A 24,135-nucleotide genomic window follows, 5' to 3' on the forward strand; every position below is an offset into this window, starting at 1 on the left:
GCAAACCACCCACTGGCTGGCTCAGTTAAATGTATAAATTCCCATTAAAGACAGCATGTGTAAATGGGAAGGATTAAAAAGGGAGATATATATATATATATAGCTGATTCATTGCTGTGCAGCAGAAACACAACATTGTAAAGCAACTATATTTCAATAAAAGTAATTTAAAAAGAGCATGTTATTAACAGATTTAAACCCATATTTTCTTTCACATTTATTTTGCTTTCATTATGACAAGTCACATGCTGATTCCAAATAAAAGCAAGCTATTCCTTGATTTATAATTAACTCATCATTAAGCAAATCTTGTCTTTTGGATTTCAGAATTAATGGGCCTTGTTCAACCTCTTTGAATCCCTTAAATAAAATATGAGAAATAAGTTCAATTTTTTATTAATAATCTTAGAACAAATATGTTAACAATTCCTCAGAGTTATATAGCATTTTTACAATTTTGAAAGAACTTTAACATATACCAATTAAACCTTCACAACATCCCTGTGAGGTAGGCAGGGTTGGTGTCAGTTTCCTATTACTAATGAGAACAAGGCTCATGGGTGAAATAAGGTCACACAGTTGGTTAGTGATGGAGCCAGGACTAGAACCTAGGCCTTTGACATGCTGCCTCCCTGAGAACATTCAAGTAATGACATCCTACGCTACATAATGAACATTTCTCTATGATGATCAGATCTAATTTTATAAGTTTGATATCACCTTTTCCTATTATCCAAAAATACTGAATCACAGTTTTGATGAGACATATCTTCCATGTTATTGGACTATTTTTCTTTGATGTATCAAGCACCATCCTAAGATGAAATTTCACCTGTGTCTTAAGTTTTGAGGATCTTTGGCTATAAGTTCTAAATTGTGATATGAAAACTTACTGTAGAAGTTTTACAAAAGTATTCCTATGTTGAATATGTCAACTTGCTTAACAAAAACAACACAAGCCTGTTTATGTTTTTGAAAGCTTTGTAGTTTTTCCCAATAAGGTGTTTAGATGTGTACAAATGGAAAGTAGGGAAAGGTGTTTAGCAATGTTATTGGGAAGCCTATACAGAGTGCACCTGAATGCAAGTCACATCACACTAATTTGTTTGCTTTGGCCTTCTATAGGAAGGAAAACCATTAGAAAATGTTCAGGTGTGATCACATCTTATGTGTGACATTCTCAGCGACAAGCTGAAAATAGATCTGCATTATACACAACATTCAGAAAACTAAGATCATGGCATCTGGTCCCATCACTTCATGGCAAATAGATGGGGAAACAGTGGAAACAGTGTCAGACTTTAATTTTGGGGTCTCCAAAATTACTGCAGATGGTGACTGCAGCCATGAAATTGAAAGATGCTTATTCCTTGGAAGGAAAGTTATGACCAACCTTGATAGCATATTCAAAAGCAGAGATATTACTTTGCCAACAAAGGTCTGTCTAGTCAAGGCTATGGTTTTTCCAGTGGTCATGTATGGATGTGAGAGTTGGACTGTGAAGAAAGCGGAGCGCCGAAGAATTGATGCTGTTGAACTGTGGTGTTGAAGACTCTTGAGAGTCCCTTGGACTGCAAGGAGATCCAACCAGTCCATTCTAAAGGAGATCGGTCCTGGGTGTTCTTTGGAAGGACTGATGCTGAAGCTGAAACTCCAGTACTTTGGCCACCTCATGCGAAGAGTTGACTCATTGGAAAAGATTCTGATGCTGGGAGGGATTGGGGGCAGGAGGAGAAGGGGACGACAGAGGATGAGATGGCTGGATGGCATCACCGACTCGATGGACGTGAGTTTGAGTGAACTCCGGGAGTTGGTGGACAGGGAGGCCTGGCGTGCTGCGATTCATGGGGTCGCAAAGAGTTGGACACAACTGAGCGACTGAACTGAACTGAACTGATACCAATAGTAGGGTTCAAGCAGTAGTGATCAAAAAAACAATACAGTATTGTAAAGTAAAGTAAACACAAACAAACAAACATATATGCGAGTGGTAAAAAGGAAGAAAACACTTGCTCTTCAGTGGTTTTGCCTAGGTCCAGTGTAAATATACTTATCAAGGCAGATTTTATATTTTAAAAAAATATACCATCTTCTGTGTTAAATTTTGAAATGTGAAATACGGTGGAGTTATCAACTTGGAATATATGGTTGAAACTGAACATAACTGACCCAGAAACTACCTGTCAAAAGCAGAGGAATGCTCAACAGGCATAAAAGGCAAGAGATAAAACAACTGCTCTGATATGGAGAGAAAAACAGCAAATGTAAACCTTCCAGTTAAAGTAAACCATAGACCATTAGGCATGTGAAGCAGGTTTTAAAAATGACACAACTATATTATCAGGAATTATATTCCTAACAGTCCAGTTTTAACCTTTTAAATTTAAGAGCAATAGGGGAAAACCTAAGCCTGTGGAGAGGAGGTAGTGCAGAAAACAAATAGGATGTAGAAATGGGGCTGGGGAGGTGAGAGGTTACAGTTTAAATATATTCAAAATGAATTCAGAATCCCTCTAAATCCATCCCCTCCAAAAAATGTTTGCTAAATTAAGAGATTTGGTTAAAAAAGCTGGTTACGACAGAAGCGACTATTTTATCTTCAAAAGAAGTATTTAAATATAGATTAGAAATTAGGCTGTTAAAGATTAGTCCATTATCAGGCTTAGAAACTGACATTTAAGTGCTACATCAGATACATTGCAGAAAGCTGTTTCCAAAAATAGAATTACTGTGGCAGGATTCGACATTAATGAAACCATTAAAAAACAAGCACTTAGCTTTTTATACTTTAAGCCTAGTGAAAAAACATTGGTACCCTTAAGAAATCTAACAGTTTAAACTAACCTGAAAAATACTGCAGTTACATTTAAGTTTTCTAAGATAAAACTTGAGATCAAGAATGTTCTAGTTTGGTATATGGATTCAGAACCAACTACAAGTTTGAAATGCATAGAGACTACATTGTATTTCTTACATAGTATCATTGTCATCATCATCTTCATGTTTTCTCTTCAGTGGGTTTGATTCATTGGCCGTGTTCTGTGATGAAACCATGTTGGTGGTAATAAGAATATTTTTGGGCCCAATTATTGAAGGATTAAGCAGAACATTTTGAACTGCAGTTGTTGCAGGAACTGTAAACAGGAGAAAACACACCCAAACTATGAACTACATAGAAACATATGGTAAAAAGTATTCAACAAAGCTGAATGTAATTCTCATAATGATTTCTTTTTTAAAAAAGGTTTTAAAAATAACATTTCTTAAAAGTTAACGTGCACAAAAGAAAATCAAAAAATGCAAGACACAAAAAACCAAAGTCATCCATAATCACAAGCAGTTTACTGTTTGTGTCCTAGGTCTCGTTTGTGTATCTACAAAATTAAGCATCCACTTTTATATAATTAAGATACTAAAATTATGTATATGTTTCTTCATATATCATGAATATTTACCATTTCAGCATCCAAAAGCTATGAGTATTTTGATAACCAGGAATATACTATACCAACTCAATCTGGAAGGAAAAAATGTAATCCTGCTTTTCTTGGTGACAAAAATTTCATAAAAGATAAAAATGGCAACAGGCCTCTAGATAAAAATATTGGCAGAGTTATGATTAAAATGCTACATTCCCTTAATGTTCAATTAAAAAATGAAACACAGAGCAACAGAGTACATTAAGTATAATGCTTCAAAGAGTAACAAGTATAATGCTTTAAAGAGTAACAAGTATTCCACAAAGCTGAATGTAATTCTAATAATAATTTTAAAAGCATGAAGTAAAACTATCATAGAAGAAACTGAGGTGATATACTGCATTAAGAGTTAAACTACACTTTTTAATGTTTCAAAGTACTTAATATCTAGTATAAGGTTAAAGAAGTTCTGTTAGGTTTTTTTTTTTTAAATTTACCTAAAATTTCAATTAGTACTTAGTCACGGGAAGCAGTAGACTGGATTCATCATGTAACATACTAAAGGCATATGTTCAAGGTCAGGATACATCCTTCCCTTACAGACCAATATTTTATATAAGTAGTTTATGGTACATGGTTAGTTTCAGAAGATGTGAAATCTAAACTTATTCAAGAATAAACTATGTTAGAATTCTACTTATATTCAAACTTCCTATCTATACTTCCATGAATTGAATAAACATACAGTTTTCATTTGATATACACCAAGTTGTATTATTTTCTTGAGATTAAACACTATGTTGTTTGAGAATCTGAGGATCATGTTTAAATATCTCCCTTTCCCCCCCAAAATGTTACATATGTAAAATTTCAATTTTAATGGGGTTATAGACCTCCTCTGATGAACCCTGATTTACCTGTTACGATAGTAAAACAATTCAATTATTGCTATGGGAATACAAACTGTTCAATAATGACAATCACTCACAAATTTTAAAATTCAGGAAAATTTAAAAGAACAACTTTCAACCCCCCATGCCCCACCCATCATGTTACCTGGTTTGACAGGTGTGGACTGAGAAGGTGGAATCTGCACCGTGAATCTCTGGCTTGTCACTGACACTGGAGGTACAACTTTATTTGGGACAGATGCTGTTTGTGGGGTTGCTATAGGTATAATGAACAGACCATGTTAGTTAGATGACTTATTACATAGGTTCAATTACTACTTTCCTTTAACTTACTAGAAATTACCTTCAAAACACATGGAGTTAATGAAAAGTGAAAAAAATAATTGGAAATAAGCAAAAAGTAACTTCAAAAATGTTTACAAGTTCAGTAGTTTAGATGCTAAAAGTTCAGGATATATAGTGGTAAAGAATGTAGGCTCTGGAGCCTACCTGCTTGAGTTTGAATCCAGGCTTTATCACTGAGTGACCCTGGGCAAGCTATTTAATCTGTTTGTGCCTCAGTTTTCTTATCTGTCAAATGGGGATAACAATACTTATTTCATAGCATTCTTGTGAGAATTGAATAATCCATGTAAAACTCTTCACACAGCATTTGGCACTGAATTTTAGCTACAAGAATTTGTGAAGCTGAGCATTTAAATAAACTGCAGAATTAAAGGCCCAAGTTTTCTATTAATTACCTTATATGGCACTTTAATCTCTGTCATTTGTTGGGTGTAAGAAGGTGTCTATTATGCCCATGAAGCTAAATCAACATGCATCTAACAAAAGCCTAACATACCTCCATCTCTAGGCAAGTTTTCCCATATATTGAGGAGTGGCACAAAGACTTTGGTGATGGATAATGAAGCAATATTTCATTTTGTCAGGAAAATTCACAGCAGGTGAATGTTTCTTTGTCCGTTATAGATTATAAAATCTCTAAAACATGTACAATAAATGTCTAGGAATAAAAATCACAACTGATAACTAAAAGTGGTTAACTTGCCAACACATGTAACTGATTACCACAGCCTAGAGTTTTTAAAAAGTTCATATTCACTTTAGTACTATGAACCAACAGATAAACAGTATATGCTCAAAAAGTTACAGAAATTATATATGCAAACTCCTGCCTATAAGGGACATGCATATAATTACAAGTGTACAATTAATACTGTACCAGGCTGGTTTTAAATGCCAAAATGTGAATTCACACCTTGAAAATATGAAAGACTGTCTACACATCTCAAAAATCAAATGCTGCTTACCCTACAGCTATACAACATCTATAGGATTCAAGTTATAAGCAATGAAAACCAAGAAATCACTACTGGTCAAAGAGAAAGGGATTTTTTTCTGAAAAGACTGACTATGAAAGAAATCCAGCAGGAACATAGAACAAAAAAAAACAGGAAATCTAGATCCATTATTTATGTGTTTCTTATTATCTAAATAACAATGACATTATGGTTTCTAAATACCATTCTATACTAAAAGGAATGAGGGTTCTTTGGAGAAAGGATGATTCTGGGACTGGCGTAAAGAAAATATAAGATGAGCTTGGAACATCTTGTGTCAGAAAGCAAGAAATGCTCAAAGAATGATGGAGACCTGTTAAAACTGACATAGGAGACAGTTTGAAGGGGTGCTCACTGACCGATACAGGATAATAGTACTATTTTTGAAAAGGTTACATTAACAATGATTTTCTTTGATATTCTTAGGGCTTCCCTTGTGGCTCAGCTGGTAAAGAATCAGACTGTAATGTGGGAGACCTGGGTTTGATCCCTGAGTTGGGAAGATCCCTTGGAGAAGGGAAAGGCTACCCACTCCAGTATCCTGGCCTGGAGAATTCTATGGACTTTATAGTCCATGGGGTTGCAAAGAGTTGGACATGACTGAGCTTTGTGTATTTTAAACTTCTTTTGATTGCATCTCTTCCCAATTTACTCAGAAATTTAATTTCTAATAATAGGTAGGCTACTGCCATGAGTGACTTTGGCAACTTCATTTGTATAAAAGCCAGAAAGAACACAGCTTAAACTTTTGTTTTTGGTACCAGTTAGTACATACAGTAATGTTGAATAACATCCAATTCTATTCTCATTTGGGATCAGATATTCCTTGTGGCTGTCTCATTTTGAAATCTGATAAAATATATGTTTACAGCTATACTAGAGGATGAGTAAATGTATTAATGGCAACACATATGGGAATTTCTGACTCTATTTTTGACTTGGATTATAGTTCAAAATCAAGTGCTGGGGCACTTCTTTACCAGCCAGAAAAGCCATTTTTCTCTCTCTCACTTACCTACGCTAGGAGTGGTAGGTCTGCTACTAACAGCTCCAACACTTAACCGTGGAACTAGTCGTCCTTGGTTAGGTCCCTAGGGGATTTAAAACACAAATTAGTTTTAATGTTGTTCAGACTTGACACCTAAACTTACCAGGAAATGAAATTAGGATTTTTGATGTGAATTATCAATGGATAACTGATGGCAAGAATGCCTTTTTGTTCAGTGTTCTAATGCAACATTTAAACTAGGGGTTTCATAAATACATACACACCCAAACACTCACATATAAACACAAGTAATAGAAATAATACATATCTATATCAACATGGATATGAATATATATATAATATATAATGCTATATAGTTTTAAAGTTTGAAGTAGAGTCTATTTGGGTATAACAGCTAACTTCCTTATGATTTTTGAATCTTAATTAGTTAATATCTTAATCCAAAAGGAAAGAAACTCCTTATGGTGGAATTTCAGAGGTACAAATGTAGCCCAATGTGGGGAGAAAGCCTTAGGCTTTCTCAGTGGTGGGAAAGCCTTAGGCCATATTTTAGAAAGCAAGTCCAATGCCTGATGGTTTATCATTTACTCTATTATGGTGTAGTGTAAAGATTGGGAGTTATGAGACCTGGGAATAAGCACAAAGTAACTTCAAAAATGTTTACAAGTTCAGTAGTTTAGATGCTAAAAATTCAGGATATATAGTGGTAAAGAATGTAGGCTCTGGAGCCTACCTGCTTGAGTTTGAATCCAGGCTTTATCACTGAGTGACCCTGGGCAAGTTATTTAATCTGTTTGTGCCTCAGTTTTCTTATCTGTCAAATGGGGATAACAATACTTATTTCATAGCATTCTTGTGAGAATTGAATAATCCATGTAAAACTCTTCACACAGCATTTGGCACTGAATTTTAGCTACAAGAATTTGTGAAGTTGAGCATTTAAATAAACTGCAGAATTAAAGGCCCAAGTTTTCTTTTTTAAAAAATTTTTATTTATTATGTACCAAACATTTAATTTTCCTCTCTTTTAAAACTTAAGAGTTATGAAATTTATATAATATAGGCTTTTATTTTTTTATTTTTAAATTATTTTTAAAATATAAATTTATTTATTTTAATTGGAGGCTAATTACTTTACAATATTGTAGTGGTTTTTAGCATACATTCACATGAATCAGCCATGGGTATACATGTGCTCCCCATCCTGAACCCCCCTCCCACCCCCCTCCACATCCCATCCCTCTGGGTCATCCCAGTGATGACCCAAGTTTTCTATTAATTACCTTATATAGTATTTTATTCTCTATATATTACTTTCTGTATTTTCTATTATATACCTTATAAAGTGCCATATATGACACTTTAATCTCTGTCATTTGTTAGGTATAAGAAGGTGTCTATTATGCCCATGAAGCTAAATCAACATGCATCTAACAAAAGCCTAACATACCTCCATCTCTAGGCAAGTTTTCCCATGTATTGAGGAGTGGCACAAAGACTTTGGTGATGGATAATGAAGCAATATTTCATTTTGTTAGGAAAATTCACAGCAAGTGAATGTTTCCTTGTCCAGAAACATAAGGAAATTGTTAACATTTAAGTAAGCATGAAGTTTAGACTTTAAAACTGAACAGAGTATATGCTTAGGTCTTACACTTTAGAAAACTCATTTTACTTTTTAAAAAAATTCTAAAACTTCCATCTTTAATAATGGTTTTCAGCAGCTCCCTCACTCTAGATTATAAATTTAGTATTTAACTTATCTTAGCCTTTAATTTCCTGCACTATTTATAGGAATTTGATCTCTACAAATTCCCCTAACACATCTTACCCTTTTAAAAAACTAAAAAGACTAAAAATTCTTACCTTTTTAATTAAGGACTTTAGCCTATAGTTAGGAGCTGTCAAGCAGTATCTGTCAGGCGGCAGTCTGGGTCCTGCATATGGCTTAATCAGCGGTAAAGGGGTTTGATTTTTCTGCCTTGCAATATCCAGTAAAAACTAAAAAAAAATGCTTATTATAACAACAATTAAAAACTATAAGTAAAATGAACTTCAAATAAAAGTTTGCTCACATCTCTTGGGGGAGGGGAGGTAAAAGATTGGTCAGCCCGACACTGGATTGCCAGTCTCACATCATCTGCATCAACATTAGGTTTCTTAGCATGGCTTGAATAAATTTTTGCATCATCCAGAATTGAAGTCACGTATCCTTTAACAACAAAACATTATTTTTTAAACATACGAAAATAGCTTCATATTTATGGCCACTTTTCTTAATAAAAAGTTTCACTAATTTCCAGAAAGTTTATGAATTTTGGTTTTAATGTCTAATTGTCCTATCTATGCAATCAACTCTAAACAGATGATCACAATATAAATACTGTTCCCTAGCCTGAGCTCCTTTCTATTGCTTTCTGAATTTTATGACATTTTTTTCCACATACTTTAAAACTTAATTTTTGTTGAGTAGTTTTAGGTTCACAGGAAAATTTAGGATAATACAGAGATTTCCCATATACTACCTGCAGCCATACATGCAGCATAGCATCCCCTATTATCAATGTTCCCTGCAGAGTGGCACGTCTGTTACAACTGATAGACCTACACTGACCTATCATAATCACTTGTCTGTTGTTTAGTAGCCAAGTCATGTCCGACTCTTAATCGGTAGTTTATACTATGGTTCTCTCTTGGAACTCGACATTCTGTGGGTTTGGATGTGTATATAATGACATGTTATGATGTTAACTGTTAAAAGTAATTTTGTTGAAAATGTTCTTACAATGAACGATTTTTCAAATTCAAAATTTAGGCAAATTTTTGATGTTAACTTACGGAAAGCAAATTCCAACATTTGATTTATAACCCTTGGTTCGTACTCCGTAATTCCCATATCCTTCAGAATCTGTGCCATCACCTGTGAATTCAAATAAAAATGTCAGATGCTTAACTGAGGTATAGGAATCAAGAGTGGACTGAAGGTAATAATTATATTTGTGATACAAGGTCCCCCTTCTCTGGGTTCCAAACTTGTACTCATCCTTTTCCTCTCAAGCAAGTGTCATGCATGCATGTTAAGTCGCTTCTGTCTTTGCGACCCCATGGACTGTAGCCCGCCAGGCTCCTCGGTCTGTGGGATTCTTCCGGCAACAATACGTGAGTCGTTTGCCATACCCTCCTCCAGTGATCTCTTAACTCCTGTCTCTTAAGTCTCATGCATTGGCAAGAGGGTTCTTTACCACTAGCGCCACCTGTGAAGCCCCACAAAGACCACACCAATTGCCCTCGGAGTCCTCTTTGCTGAAAACTTTTTTTTTTTTTTGGGTGGGGGTGGGGTGGGGTGGGGGCGGGGGCAAAGAGAAGAAAAAGTCCCGGGTTGGCTTTCCCTCCCTAGATAGGGGTGGCTACAGCTGGTTGTCACTTTCAGATGTGGCTACCGGGGAAACTTAGCATCAAAACCCTGGACGTACGAGTCAGGATTCGCAGACGGGGAGGGACGGCTAGGCGGCCGGGGCCCAAGGTCCAGGAGATAAAGCTGGGCGGCAGGCCTGCGCATTCGGAGGGCTCCAGCCTCCCTCCAGCCGGGCCGCCAGGGTGGCGGGAGAGAGCCCCGGGGTCCAGGGCACGCCAGTCTACTACTCCTGGCGTCCCTGGCAGGACTGAACTCGGCCTGCAAGCCCATCACCAGGCTCTCCGTACCGACCCACCTCTCGGACCCTGGATATAGCCTCGCGGAGCCTCGCACCCCGCCGCGCATCCTTCGCACTCACCAAGGCATCTCTCGGAGCGTTCTTGGGAGGCGCCATCTTCCCCGACTCCATGTTATCCTGCAGCTCGTCATCCGGGGGAGAGAAGGCTGCTCTCGGGTTCCTCGCTCAGGCCCCTCCCCTGCGGGCGCGGAAGGCGGAGTTACCGCGCGGGCCCTTGCTCTGCGGGCGGCCGTTCCCTCGCCTCCTCCCCTCCCGCGGAGGCTGAGGGCGGCCGGTCTTGCGGGGAGTCCATGGCGCAGGAGGCTTGAAGAGACGGGGAAGCCTCCCCTGAAGAGTCCTTGCCCAACGCTTGGACGAGCCGATAAGTTCGCCTTCCCAGAGCTGTTCCCCGGAAAAGTGCACAATACGGCCACCCTTGACTTTTCTGGGGCCCCTCGTTAGCTCCCCTGCCGCTACCCTGGCCCCTTAAGTCTCCTTGAAATGTCTGCAGACGCCCCGCCTCCACCTGCCTCTGGTAGGGCTGCCTGGTCAAATGCAGAAAACCCAGTTAAATTTGAATCAACGACGAACACATTTTTAGTTAGTTAGTTCAGTCGCTCAGTCGTGTCCGACTGTTTGCGACCCCGTGAATCGCAGCACGCCAGGCCTCCCTGTCCATCACCAACTTCCGGAGTTTACTCAGACTCACGTCCAGCGATTAGGTGATGCCATCCAGCCATCTCATCCTCTGTCGTCCCCTTCTCCTCCTGCCCCTAATCCCTCCCAGCATCAGAGTCTTTTCCAGTGAGTCAACTCTTCGCATGAGGTGGCCAAAGTACTGGAGTTTCAGCTTCAGCATCATTCCCTCCAAAGAAATCCCAGGGCTGATCTCTTTCAGAATGGACTGGTTGGATCTCCTTGTAGTCCAAGGGACTCTCAAGAGTCTTCTCCAACACCGCAGCTCAAAAACATCAATTCTTCGGCGCTCAGCTTTCTTCACAGTCCAACTCTCACATCCATACATGACCTCTGGAAAAACCATAGCCTTGACTAGACAGACCTTTGTTGGCAAAGTAATGTCTCTGCTTATCAATATGCTATCTAGGTTGGTCATAACTTGCCTTCCAAGGAGTAAGCGTCTTTTAATTTCATGGCTGCAGTCACCATCTGCAGTGATTTTGGAGCCCCCCCCCCCAAATAAAGTCTGACACTGTTTCCACTGTTTGCCCATCTATTTGCAAGTCAAAGTCAAGAGGCTTTGACTGTGTGGATTACAATAAACTGTGGAAAATTCTGAAAGAGATGGGAATACCAGACCACCTAACCTGCCTCTTGAGAAATCTGTATGCAAGTCAGGAAGCAACAGTTAGAACTGGACGTGGAACAACAGACTGGTTCCAAATAGGAAAAGGAGTACGTCAAGGCTGTATATTGTCACCCTGCTTATTTACCTTTTATGCAGAGTACATCATGAGAAACACTGGGATGGAAGAAGCACAAGCTGGAATCAAGATTGCTGGGAGAAATATCAATAACTTCAGATATGCAGATGACACCACCCTTATGGCAGAAAGTGAAGAGGAGCTAAAAAGCCTCTTGATGAAAGTGAAAGAGGAGAGTGAAAAAGTTGGCTTAAAGCTCAACATTCAGAAAACGAAGATCATAGCATCTGGTCCCATCATTTCATGGGAAATAGATGGGGAAACAGTAGAAACAGTGTCAGACTTTATTTTGGGCGGCTCCAAAATCACTGCAGATGGTGATTGCAGCCATGAAATTAAAAGATGCTTACTCCTTGGAAGAAAAGTTATGACCAACCTAGATAGCATATTCCAAAGCAGAGACATTACTTTGCTGACTAAGGTCCATCTAGTCAAGGCTCTGGTTTTTCCTGTGGTCATGTATGGATGTGAGAGTTGGACTGTGAAGAAGGCTGAGCGCTGAAGAATTGATGCTGTTGAACTGTGGTGTTGGAGAAAACTCTTGAGGGTCACTTGGACTGCAAGGAGATCCAACCAATCCATTCTGAAGGAGATCAACCCTGGGATTTCTTTGGAAGGAATGATGCTAAAGCTGAAGCTCCAGTACTTTGGACACCTCATGCGAAGAGTTGGCTCATTGGAATAGACTCTGATGTTGGGAGAGATTACGGGTGGGAGGAGAAAGGGATGACCCAGGATGAGATGGCTGGATGGCATCACTGACTCAATGGATGTGAGTCTTAGTGAACTCTGGGTGTTGGTGATGGACAGGGAGGCCCGCTGTGCTGTGATTCATGGGGTCGCAAAGAGTCGGACATGACTGAGCGATTGAACTGAACTGAACTGAAGAGGCTTTTTAGTTCCTCTTCACTTTCTGCCATAAGGGTGGTGTCATCTGCATATCTGATGTTATTGATATTTCTCCTGGCAATCTTGATTTCAGCTTGTGCTTCCTCCAGCCCAGCATTTCTCATGATGTACTCTGCATAGAAGTTAAATAAGCAGGGTGACAATATACAGCCTTGACGTACTCCTTTTCCTTATTTGGAACCAGTCTGTTGTTCCATGTCCAGTTCCAACTGGTGCTTCCTAACCTGCATATAGGTTTCTCAAGAGGCAGGTCAGATGCTCTGGTATTCCCATCTCTTTCAGAATTTTCCACAGTTTCTTGTGATCCACACAGTCAAAGGCTTTGGCATAGTCAATAAAGCAGAAATAGATCTTTTTCTGGAACTCTCTTGCTTTTTCCATGATCCATCAGATGTTGACGATTTAATCTCTGGTTCCTCTGCCATTTCTAAAACCAGCTTGAACATCTGGGAGTTTACATTTTTAGTGTTCCCTATTTTTATTTGCTAAATCTGGCAACTCTAACCTATAGCCTGCTCTCTACCCAGCAGGCATTTGGCCAGCTGTTCTCACACTCAAAGCCCTGTCATTTATTATTTTTTAATTTTAAAAATTAATTTATTTTAATTGGAGGCTAATTACAACATTGTGGTGGTTTTTGCCATACATCGACATGAATCAGCCATGGGTGCACATGTCCCCCATCCTAAACCTTCCTCCCACCTCCCTCTCCACCCCATCTCTCTGGGTTGTCCCAGAGCATCGGTTTTGAGTGCCCTGCTTCATGCATTGAACTTGCACTGGTCATCTATTTTACATATGATAATATACATGTTTCAATGGTATTCTTTCAAATCATCCCACCCTCGCCCTTTCCCACAGAGTCCAAAAGTCTGTTCTTAATTTACATTTATGTCTCTTTTGCTGTCTCACATATAGGGTCGTCATTGCTGTCTTTCTAAATTCCACATATATGCATTAATATACTGTATTGGTGTGTTTTTTTCCTGACTTATTTCGCACTGTATAATAGGCTCCAGTTTCATCTACCTCATTAGAACTGATTCAAATGCATTCTTTTTAATAGCTGAATAATATTCTATATTGTGAATATGTACCACAACTTTCTTATCCATTCATCTGCCGATGGACATCTAGGTTGCTTCCATGTCCTGGCTCTTGTATACAGTACTGCAATGAACATTGGGGTACATGTGTCTCTTTTAGTTCTGGTTTCCTCGGTGTGTATGCCCAGCAGTGGGATTGCTGGGTCATATGGGAGTTCTATTTTCAGTTTTTTAAGGAATCTCCACACTGTTCTCCATAGTGGCTGTACTAGTTTGCATTCCCACCAACAGTGTAAGCGGGTTCCCTTTTCTCCACACCCTCTCCAGCATTTATTGTTTGTAGACTTTTAAAATATAAATTTATTTATTTTAATTGGAGGTTAATTACTTTACAATATTGTATTGGTTTTTGCCATACGTCAACATGAATCCGCCACAGGTATACACGTGTTCCCTGTCCTGAACCCCCCTCCCTCAAAACATGTATAATATCATATATGAAATGAATCGCCAGTCCAGGTTCGATGTTTGTAGAGTTTTTGATAGCAGCCATTCTGACCAGCGTGTGATGGTACCTCACTGAGGTTTTGATTTGCATTTCTCTGATAATGAGTGATGTTGAGCATCTTTTCATGTGTTTGTTAGCCATCTGTATATCTTCTTTGGAGAAATGTCCATTTAGTCCTTTGGCCCGTTTTTTGATTGGGTCATTTATTTTTCTGGAAATGAGCTGCAGGAGCTGCTTGTATATTTTTGAGATTAATTCTTTGTCAGTTGCTTCATTTGCTATTATTTTCTCCCATTCTGAAGGCTGTCTTTTCACTTTGCTTATAGTTTCCTTCGTTGTGCAAAAGCTTTTTTTAAAAAAAGTTTAAATTTATTTATTTTTATTTATTTTAAGTGGAGGCTAATTACAACATTGTAGTGGTTTTGCCATACAGAAATGCAAGAAATTTCTGTGTATTAATTTTATATCCTGCAACTTTACTATAGTCATTGATTAGCTCTAGTAATTTTCTGGTGGTATCTTTAGAGTTTTCTATGTAGAGAATCATGTCATCTGCAATGCAGACAGATTCTTTACTGTCTGAGCCACCAGGGAAGCCCGGTCATATAGTAAGGTTGTTTGTAAATAACATTTTGAGGTGTAATTTACATAACATAAAATTAACTCATTTTAAGCATACAGTTCAATGTTTTTTAAGGTTTATTTTATTGAAGTATAGCTGATTTACAATGTTGTGTTAGTTTCTGATGTACATCAAACTGATTCAGTTATACATATATATATTCTTTTTCATATTCTTTTCCATTACGGTTTTTCATAGGATATTGAATCTAGTTCCCTGTGCTATACAGTAAGACCTTGTTGCTTATCCATTCTATATATAAGACTTTGCATCAGCTAATCTCAAACTCTCAATCCATCCCTACCCCATCCAATTCAGTAATTTTTAATAAACTTACCAAGTTATGCAGTTATCACCTTAATACAATTTTGGAACAGTTTCATCACCCTAGTAAGATCTGTTGTGCCTGTTTATAGTTAACCCAGAAAGTGGGTTTTAATCTAAATCTGGTACATGTATTAAAGGGGAAGCAGTGCATATCTGTGGGACAAATGTGAGAACCCCCAAGGGGCATGAACATATGCTTAAGTTGGTTGTTGACATCATCTGATTTCTACCAAGAACTACTTTTCATGAGCTTTTCTTTGCTCACATCTTGGGCAATTATGTGCTTTAAGAAGAAAGACATTCACTGATGGGATCTCTTCACATTTCTATTTTCTCAGGTAGTGAGCAGTAAACAGTTCTTAGACAATCAAGAAGCAGTTATAGGTTTGCTGCATGGGTAAGAAAATAGCTGAAATGTTATGCAGATTTTTGGTTTTTCAGTGGTATAAAAGAAAGAAGATAAAAACAGGCAAGGCAAATCTGGGGTCCTCTAAAGAATAAGGACTCCAGTGAATTGGACCCAAGATGGTACCTATTAGGTGTCTACTGTTCTTCATGACTCTGCCTAATTGCTATTTGTCTGCCTCTATGTGGAATTACTGACTTAATCTGCTTGAGTTTAGTATACCAGCATTATAGTTGATGTATCAGGATAGACTCTTAGATGTGAAAAGAACTTTAAAGATCATCTACCTGTAAGTTTTATTTATTAATATTTTATACAATTGATGCTTATAGAGGGGAAAGGGTTTTCTTTTTTCCCTTTTAAAAATCAATTATAGGGACTTCCCTGGTGGTCCAGTGGTTAAGACTTTGCCTTCCAATGCAGGGGGTGCAGGTTCGACCCTTGGTTAGGGAACTAAGATACCACATGCCTTGTGGCCAAAACACCAAAACACAAAACAGAAGCAGTGTTGTAACAAATTCAATAAAGACTTTAAAAATGGCCCACATCAAAAAACTTAAAAAAACTGATTATAGTTCCACTGGATCATAAAGAGTCGGACATGACTGAAGTGACTTAGCATGCATACATAGTTGAATTACATTGTTGTGTTATTTACTGCTGTACAGCAAAGTGACTTAGTTATACGCATACATATGCATACTTTTTCATATTCTTTTCCATTATGATTTATCAGAGGATATTGAATATAGTTCCCTGTGCTGTACAGTAGGATCTTGTTGTTATTCCATTCTTTAAAAAAATTTAATTGGAGGATAATTGCTTTACAATGTTATGTTGGTTTCTGCTATACAACAGTGCAAATCAGGTATAAGTATACATATATCCCCTCCCTCTTGAGTCTTCCTCCCAACTCCACATCCCACCTCTCTAGGTCATCACAGAGTACCAAGCTGAGCTCCCCGTTTTATACAGAATCTTCTTACTAGTTATCTATTTTACACATGGTAGTGTATGTATGTCAGTGCTACTCTTTCAATTTATCCCACCCTCTCTTTCCCCTACTGTATCCACAAGTCCATTCTCTATGTCTGCAATTCTATTCCTGCCATGCAAATAAGTTAATCAGTACCATTACTCTAGATTCCATATATATGCATTAATATACAGTATTTGTTTTTCTCTTTCTGACTTACTTCACTCTATAACAGGTTCTAGGTTCATCCACCTCAGTTCAACTGATTGAAATTCATTCCTTTTTATGGCTGAGTAATATTCCATTGTATATATGTACCATAACGTCTTTATCCATTCATCTGACGATGGACATCTAGGTTGCTTCCATGTCCTGGCTATTGTAAATAGTGATGCAGTGAACATTGGGATCAGCTCAGTTCAGTCACTCAGTCATGTCCGACTCTTTGTGACCCCATGGACTGAAGCACACCATGCTTCTCTGTCCACCACCAACTCCCGGAGCTTGCTTAAACTCATGTCCATCTACTTGGTGATGCCATCCAACCATCTCATCCTCTATTGTCCCCTTCTCCTCCTGCCTTCAATCTTTCCCAGCATCAGGGTCTTTTCCAAGGAGTCAGTTGTTTGCATCAGGGCCTAAGTATTAGAGTGTGTCAAATAGACACATTGGGATGTATGTGTCTTTTTAAATTATGGTTTTCTCAGGGTGTATGCCAAGGAGTGGGATTGCTGGTCATATGGTAGCTTTATTCCCATTTTTAAATTTTTTTTTTCAAAATTGGAGGAGAGTTGCTTTACAATATTGTGTTGGCTTCTGCTATACATCAATATCCTAGTTTTTAAAGGCATCTCCATAGTGGTTTTATCACTTTACATTCCCACCAACAATGTAAGAGGGTTCCCTTTTCTCCACATCCTCTCCAGCATTTATGGTTTGTAGATATTTTGATGATGGTCATTCTGACCTGTGTGAGGTGATACCTCATTGTAGTTTTTATTTGTATTTCTCTAATAATGAGTGATGCTGAGCACTTTTTCATGTTCTTATTAGCCATCAGCATGTCTTCTTTGGAGAAATGTCTGTTTAGGTCTTCTGCCCTCTTTTTTATTGAGTTGTTCTTTTTTTATATTAAGCTGCATGAGCTGCTTGTGTATTTTGCAGATTAATCCATTGTCAGTTGCTTTATTTCCAAATATTTTATCCTATTTTGATTATTATCTTTTCACCTTGTTTACAGTTTCCTTTGCTATGCAAAAGCTTTTAAATTTAATTAGTTTTCATTTGTTTTTGTTTTCCATTACTCTAGGAGGTAGGTTAAAGAGGATCTTGCTGCAATTTATGTTAAAGAGTGTTCTGCCTATGTTTTCCTCTAAGAGTTTTATAGTTTCTGGCCTTACATTTAAGTCTTTAATCTACTTGAGTTTATTTTTGTGGGTTTTCTTGAGGTCATACAATTTGTTAGTAGCAGAGATGAGACTAGAACCTTATTTTTCTGATATTCAGAATATACAATGCCCTAGAATTAGAAAGAAGTCAGAAACAAGATTTATAAAACAATGTTGTAACAGCCAGTTAAAGACATCTAGATATATATGGACTCTAGAAAGATGGTACTGATGAACCTATCTGAAGGGCAGCAATGGAGATGCAGACAAAGAGAACAGAGTTGTGGACACAAGGTGGAAAGGAGAGGGTGGGAAGACTTGAGAGAGTAGCATTGAACAATATACATTACCACATGTAAAATTAGATATCCAGTGGGATTTTGCTGTATGATGCAGGGAGCCCAAGTCCAGTGCTCTGTGACAACCTTGAGGGGTCAGGTGGGTGGGAGGTGGGAGGAGGTTCAAGAGGGAGGGGACATATGTATACCTATGGCTGATTGATGTTGATTTATAGCAGAAACCAACAGAATATTGTAAAGCAATTATCCTTCAATAAAAATAAATAAATTTTAAAAAAGACATCTTGAATTGGTTTTAATTTTTCTAGTTTCTTTGGGAGGAGATAAATATGTAATATCAAGGGGATAATTATTCCAAATAAATAAACTTGTACAAGTCCCATTTCAAAAACAGCAGGGGAATAATTTTGTTATTTTTTATTGGTATTTAAAATTATTCTCATGATAGTAATACTTTAATAAGTGTAAATTTTAGGTTCTACATTAGTTTGATGAACGTAGGTATATGGAATATACAAGCTGCAAAACATTTACTTTTAGCAGTAAAAAGTGTATTCAGTTTAATTAAAGTGTATTCAGTTTAATTATCAATCTCACAGTTCAGTTCAGTTCAGTTCAGTCACTCAGTCGTGTCTGACTCTTTGTGACCCCATGAACTGCAGCATACCAGGCCTCCCTGTCCATCACCAACTCCCTGAGTTCACTCAGATTCACATCCATCGAGTCAGTGACGCCATCCAGCCATCTCATCCTCTGTTGTCCCCTTCTCCTCCTGCCCCCAATCCCTTTCAACATCAAAGTCTTTTCCAATGAGTCAACTCTTCGCATGAGGTGGCCAAAGTACTGGAGTTTCAGCTTTAACATCATTCCTTCCAAAGAAATCCCAGGGCTGATCTCCTTCAGAATGGACTGGTTGGATCTCCTTGTAGTCCAAGGGACTCTCAAGAGTCTTCTCCAACACCACAGTTCAACAGCATCAATTCTTCAGCGCTCAGCCTTCTTCACAGTCCAACTCTCACATCCATACATGACTACTGGAAAACCATAGCCTTGACTAGATGGACCTTCGTCGGCAAAGCAATGTCTCTGCTTTTGAATATGCTATCTAGGTTGGTCATAACTTTTCTTCCAAGGAGTAAGCATCTTTTAATTTCATGGCTGCAATCACCATCTGCAGTGATTTTGGAGTCCCCCCCCACCAAAATAAAGTCTGACACTGTTTCCACTGTTTCCCCATCTATTTCCCATGAAGTGATGGGACCAGATGCCATGATCTTCGTTTTCTGAGTGTTGAGCTTTAAGCCAACTTTTTTCACTCTCCACTTTCCCTTTCATCAAGAGGCTTTTTAGCTCCTCTTCACTTTCTGCCATAAGGGTGGTGTCATCTGCATATCTGAGGTTATTGATATTTCTCCCGGCAATCTTGATTCCAGCTTGTGTTTCTTCCAGTCCAGCGTTTCTCATGATGTACTCTGCATAAAAGTTAAATAAGCAGGGTGACAATATATAGCCTTGATGTACTCTTTTTCCTATTTGGAACCAGTCTGTTGTTCCACGTCCAGTTCTAACTGTTGCTTCCTGACCTGCATATAGATTTCTCAAGAAATCAATCTCACAAGGTATTCTAAATTGAGAGAATTTTCCATTTTCCATTAAAAGCAAATTACTATATAGGTAAGATTTTAAATACACCTTTAAAATATTTTCCACTAGGTAAAACTTTAAGGAAATGTTTGCTTGTAGGTGAAGAAAGACTGATAAGATATATTTTTAAAATAGGCTTTAAATATTATTTCTGTGGCATATATAACAAGTTATTACATTAAAATTTTCATTTTTGGTATTCTTTAAAGTTAAAATATGAAGGTAATATTCTTTTAGAATGTGGATTAATATTGTATCACAATTTACTTTTGAAGAAAACTGTTTTATGTTTTTCATATTTAAATAATACATCAGGCTCTAAATTGAACAGCAACCACCTAAATAAATTTTCTGTAACATACCACATATCAGTGAAATGGGTATGCCAAAATTAGCTGATGTGAAAATGGGCCAGCTTATGATTTTCATTTTTGAAACACAAAGAGCAAACTGAAATAGAGATAATGTTTAAACATTTTCAATAAAGGTAAGAAATATTCTTTGGAGAGGGTGGCATCTCCTTTGCAAGATGGCCAAAACAGCTCCTGAAAGATTGTGAGAATAGAGAGAGATGCTTCAGTTATAACTAGAAATAAATATGAATGCATCAATTTTGAGAAAAAATCATTTAAATATTCCATGTAAAATGTGAATAATCATATGTATCATGTTTAATTATTCCAGTTACAGAATAATCAGCACTGGGTGTATTTGAAAGAGCTTATAATCGTATAAAATGGCTTCCTACTTCCCTACTTCTACTCCCTAAGTGCTGTAAATTACTACTTTCCCACTATCAAAGTAATTATCAGAGCACAAGCCAAACAGCTGAGTATGTTACCTTGAAAAAATTACAGTACAGTAAATAAAGTTGGTAGATACTTTTTATTATTTCATATGAATGTAAGTTGACATGTAGAATTGATTTTTACAACTTGGTTCTGTATAAAATTCTGAAATGCTTTTATCCTCTCATAACTCTTAAAACTTTGCAAAATATTTATTTGAAAAATTAAGACGGAATAGTTTTCAAGAGAGGTTTTAGGTCATTTTGCATAATAGTGGAGCGTTGCTAAAATTCTCAAATTTAAAATATACTTGTTTTCTAAAAAAAGTCTCTTCTACTGCCACAATGAATTTCTTTTTTTTTTAAATTAAAAATGAATTTCTTGAAGGCAGTTCTTTTGATGTCAGATAAAATTTCATAAGGATTTCTACCCAATAAGATTTACTTTTAAGAACTGAGATGCATCTAGCAATTTCTATATTTGATGTAATTTGTTTTAGAACTTCCTAAAAAAGTAGAAAATGTGTAAAAATAAATTAGTTGATAAGGAGGTACTGAATCATAGTAGCACATTGAATGGCAATTAGTGCAAATCCTATCACAAGGATCAGGACAAAGGTATCATCACTCATCTCTATCTTGGGCTTTTCATGTTTCGCTTCACTAGGGCTGCTTCCCTGCCTTCCTCTAACATCTTTGCCAGGCCCTGGCTGTTGCTTATAGGTTGAGAAAAGAGCACTTGGGCTACATTGTCCCCAGAGCTCTTGTATCCCAGCAGAATTCTGATATTGACGTCCAGCGCAGACTTTGAAGTGGTAATGTGAATTTGTGAGAAAGTTGGAAAAGGAGAACGATGTGTTTGGTCCTTTGTAAATCTAAATGAAAAAGACTCAAAATTAAAATTATATTTTCTTACCAAAAACAAAAAGTTTTTGACAACAGGAAACATTGCATGAATATGTTCACAACAAAATAAAAGTTTACTGTTACAGTCTCTAATATCTTGAGAACCCGGTACTATTTAGGTGTAATTTTCTTCAATGTAACAAATAACAAAAACTTGTAACTGTTAAACTTTAAATTGCAGTTGGTTTGAAATGGCTTGGGCTTATGGTCAGTGGAATCTAAAAATAACTACATCCAATAATATTAAGTTAAATACATAAACAAATTGTTCCCAAGTAAGTAGAATGTACATAAATATTTAGGACCAGATAGGATTTTTGGATAAGATTTAGTTATTTTCAACATCATAAAAGAATATTGTACTCTTTGACAAGAGCTCAGTCTCCAGGAGGATGTAAATCTAAATTACAAAGACAAAATTTATAAGAATTTACCAGGTCAGTTCCTCTTCCACTGATGAGCTGAAGACTGTAAACTATGGAATCTCCATTTATTGGCTTCAAAGATTCCCATTTGACCTCACAAGTATTGTTATTCAACTGGTGCAATTTAGGTGCTAGAAAAAGAGAATTTCAGCTTAGATGGTTCCACTTTCCCCAAGTGGTCTTGAAAACATTGAAATCTCTCATGCAGTTCTATATGGTCACCAGGGGCGGCGGCTGGGAGGAGCAACCCCACGACCAAGGAGCAGTGGCTGTATGGGCACAGGAAGGCCTAGAGGAGCTATTCCACGTTAAAGGTCAGGAGGGGTGGCAGTGAGGAGATACCCCTCGTCCAAGGTAAGAAGCAGTGGCTGCGCTTTGCTGGAGCAGCCGTGAAGAGATACCCCACGTCCAGGGGTAAGAGAAACCCAAGTAAGATGGTAGGTGTTGCAAGAGGGCATCAGAGGGCAGACACACTGAAACTATACTCACAGAAAACTAGTCAATCTAATCACACTAGGACCACAGCCTTGTCTAACTCAATGAAACTAAGCCATGCCCGTGAGGCCACCCAAGACAGGCGGGTCATGGTGGAGAGGTCTGACAGAATGTGGTCCACTGGAGAAGGGAATGGCAAGCCACTTCAGTATTCTTGCCTTGAGAACCCCATGAACAGTATGAAAAGGCAAAATGATAGGATACTGAAAGAGGTACTCCCCAGGTCAGTAGGTGCCAAATATGCTACTGGAGATAAGTGGAGAAATAACTCTAGAAAGAATGAAAGGATGGAGCCAAAGCAAAAACAATACCCAGCTGTGGATGTGACTGGTAATAGAAGCAAGGTCCGATGCTATAAAGAGCAATATTGCATAGGAACCTGGAATGTCAGGTCCATGAATCAAGGCAAATTGGAAGTGGTCAAACAAGAGATGGCAAGGGTGAACGTCGACATTCTAGGAATCAGCGAACTAAAATGGACTGGAATGGGTGAATTTAACTCAGATGACCATTACATCTACTACTGCCGGCAGGAATCCCTCAGAAGAAATGGAGTAGCCATCATGGTCAACAAAAGAGTCCGAAATGCAGTAATTGGATGCAATCTCAAAAATGACAGAATGATCTCTGTTTGTTTCCAAGGCAAACCATTCAATATCACTGTAATCCTAGTCTATGCCCCAACGAGTAATGCTGAAGAAGCTGAAGTTGAACGGATCTATGAAGACCTACAAGACCTTTTAGAACTAACACCCAAAAAAGATGTCCTTTTCATGATAGGGGACTGGAATGCAAAAGTAAGAAGTCAAGAAACACCTGGAGTAACAGGCAAATTTGGCCTAGGAATATGGAATGAAACAGGGCAAAGACTAATAGAGTTTTGCCAAGAAAATGCACTGGTCATAGCAAACACCCTCTTCCTACAACACAGGAGAAGACTCTACACATGGACATCACCAGAATCAGATTGGTCAACTCCAAAATCAGATTGATTACATTCTTTGCAGCCAAAGATGGAGAAGCTCTATACAGTCAACAAAAACAAGACCAGGAGCTGACTGTGGCTCAGATCATGAACTTCTTATTGCCAAATTCAGACTTAAATTGAAGAAACTAGGGAAAACTGCTAGACCGTTCAGGTATGACCTAAATCAAATCCCTTATGATTATACAGTGGAAGTGAGAAATAGATTTAAGGGACTAGATCTGATAGACAGAGTGCCTGATGAACTACGGACAGAGGTTCGTGACATTGTACAGGAGACAGGGACTGAGACCATCCCCATGTAAAAGAAATGCAAAAAAGCAAAATGGCTGTCTGGGCAGGCCTTACAAATAGCTGTGAAAAGAAGAGAAACAAAAAGCAAAGGAGAAAAGGAAAGATGTAAGCATCTGAATGTAGAGTTCCAAAGAATAGCAAGAAGAGATAAGAAAGCCTTCCTCAGTGATCAATGGAAAGAAATAGAGGAAAAGAACAGAATGGGAAAGACTAGAGATCTCAAGAAAATGAGAGATACCAAGGGAATATTTAATGCAAAGATGGGCTCAATAAAGGACAGAAATGGTATGGACCTAACAGAAGCA

At 37.9% G+C, this 24,135-nt stretch overlaps 1 protein-coding gene and 1 long non-coding RNA gene across 2 annotated transcripts; both read right to left on the reverse strand.

The window, feature by feature from the left end:
• Window positions 1-380: 380 nt before the first annotated feature.
• Window positions 381-1,306, reverse strand: LOC106503821. The gene is made up of 2 exons (XR_001297518.2): window positions 662-1,306; window positions 381-628 (listed from the first exon to the last, which is right to left on the reverse strand). It is a non-coding gene; the product is annotated as an uncharacterized LOC106503821 (long non-coding RNA).
• Window positions 1,307-1,805: 499 nt separating this feature from the next.
• TAF9B (TATA-box binding protein associated factor 9b) lies at window positions 1,806-10,571 on the reverse strand. Its single transcript, XM_018043790.1, has 7 exons — window positions 10,453-10,571; window positions 9,518-9,599; window positions 8,755-8,891; window positions 8,546-8,680; window positions 6,686-6,761; window positions 4,476-4,586; window positions 1,806-3,134 (listed from the first exon to the last, which is right to left on the reverse strand). The coding sequence occupies exons 1-7, from the start codon at window positions 10,501-10,503 to the stop codon at window positions 2,971-2,973; spliced, it is 756 nt and encodes a 251-aa protein (XP_017899279.1). The 5' UTR covers window positions 10,504-10,571; the 3' UTR covers window positions 1,806-2,970.
• Between the last annotated feature and the right edge of the window lie 13,564 nt (window positions 10,572-24,135).

Source organism: Capra hircus (assembly GCF_001704415.2).
Source record: "Capra hircus breed San Clemente chromosome X unlocalized genomic scaffold, ASM170441v1, whole genome shotgun sequence".
In the NCBI taxonomy this organism is placed as follows: domain Eukaryota; kingdom Metazoa; phylum Chordata; class Mammalia; order Artiodactyla; family Bovidae; genus Capra; species Capra hircus.

Excerpts from the sequence above, each read along its gene's own strand:
- TAF9B (XM_018043790.1), bottom strand. The coding sequence starts at position 10,503 with ATGGAGTCGGGGAAGATGGCGCCTCCCAAGAACGCTCCGAGAGATGCC. Across the intron at positions 8,681-8,754 it reads CCTCCCCTCCCCCAAGAGAT|TTTTTACTGGATATTGCAAG; the intron begins GTGAGCAAACTT and ends ATTTTTTTTTAG. Across the intron at positions 6,762-8,545 it reads TAAAGTCCTTAATTAAAAAG|GGACCTAACCAAGGACGACT; the intron begins GTAAGAATTTTT and ends TAAATCCCCTAG.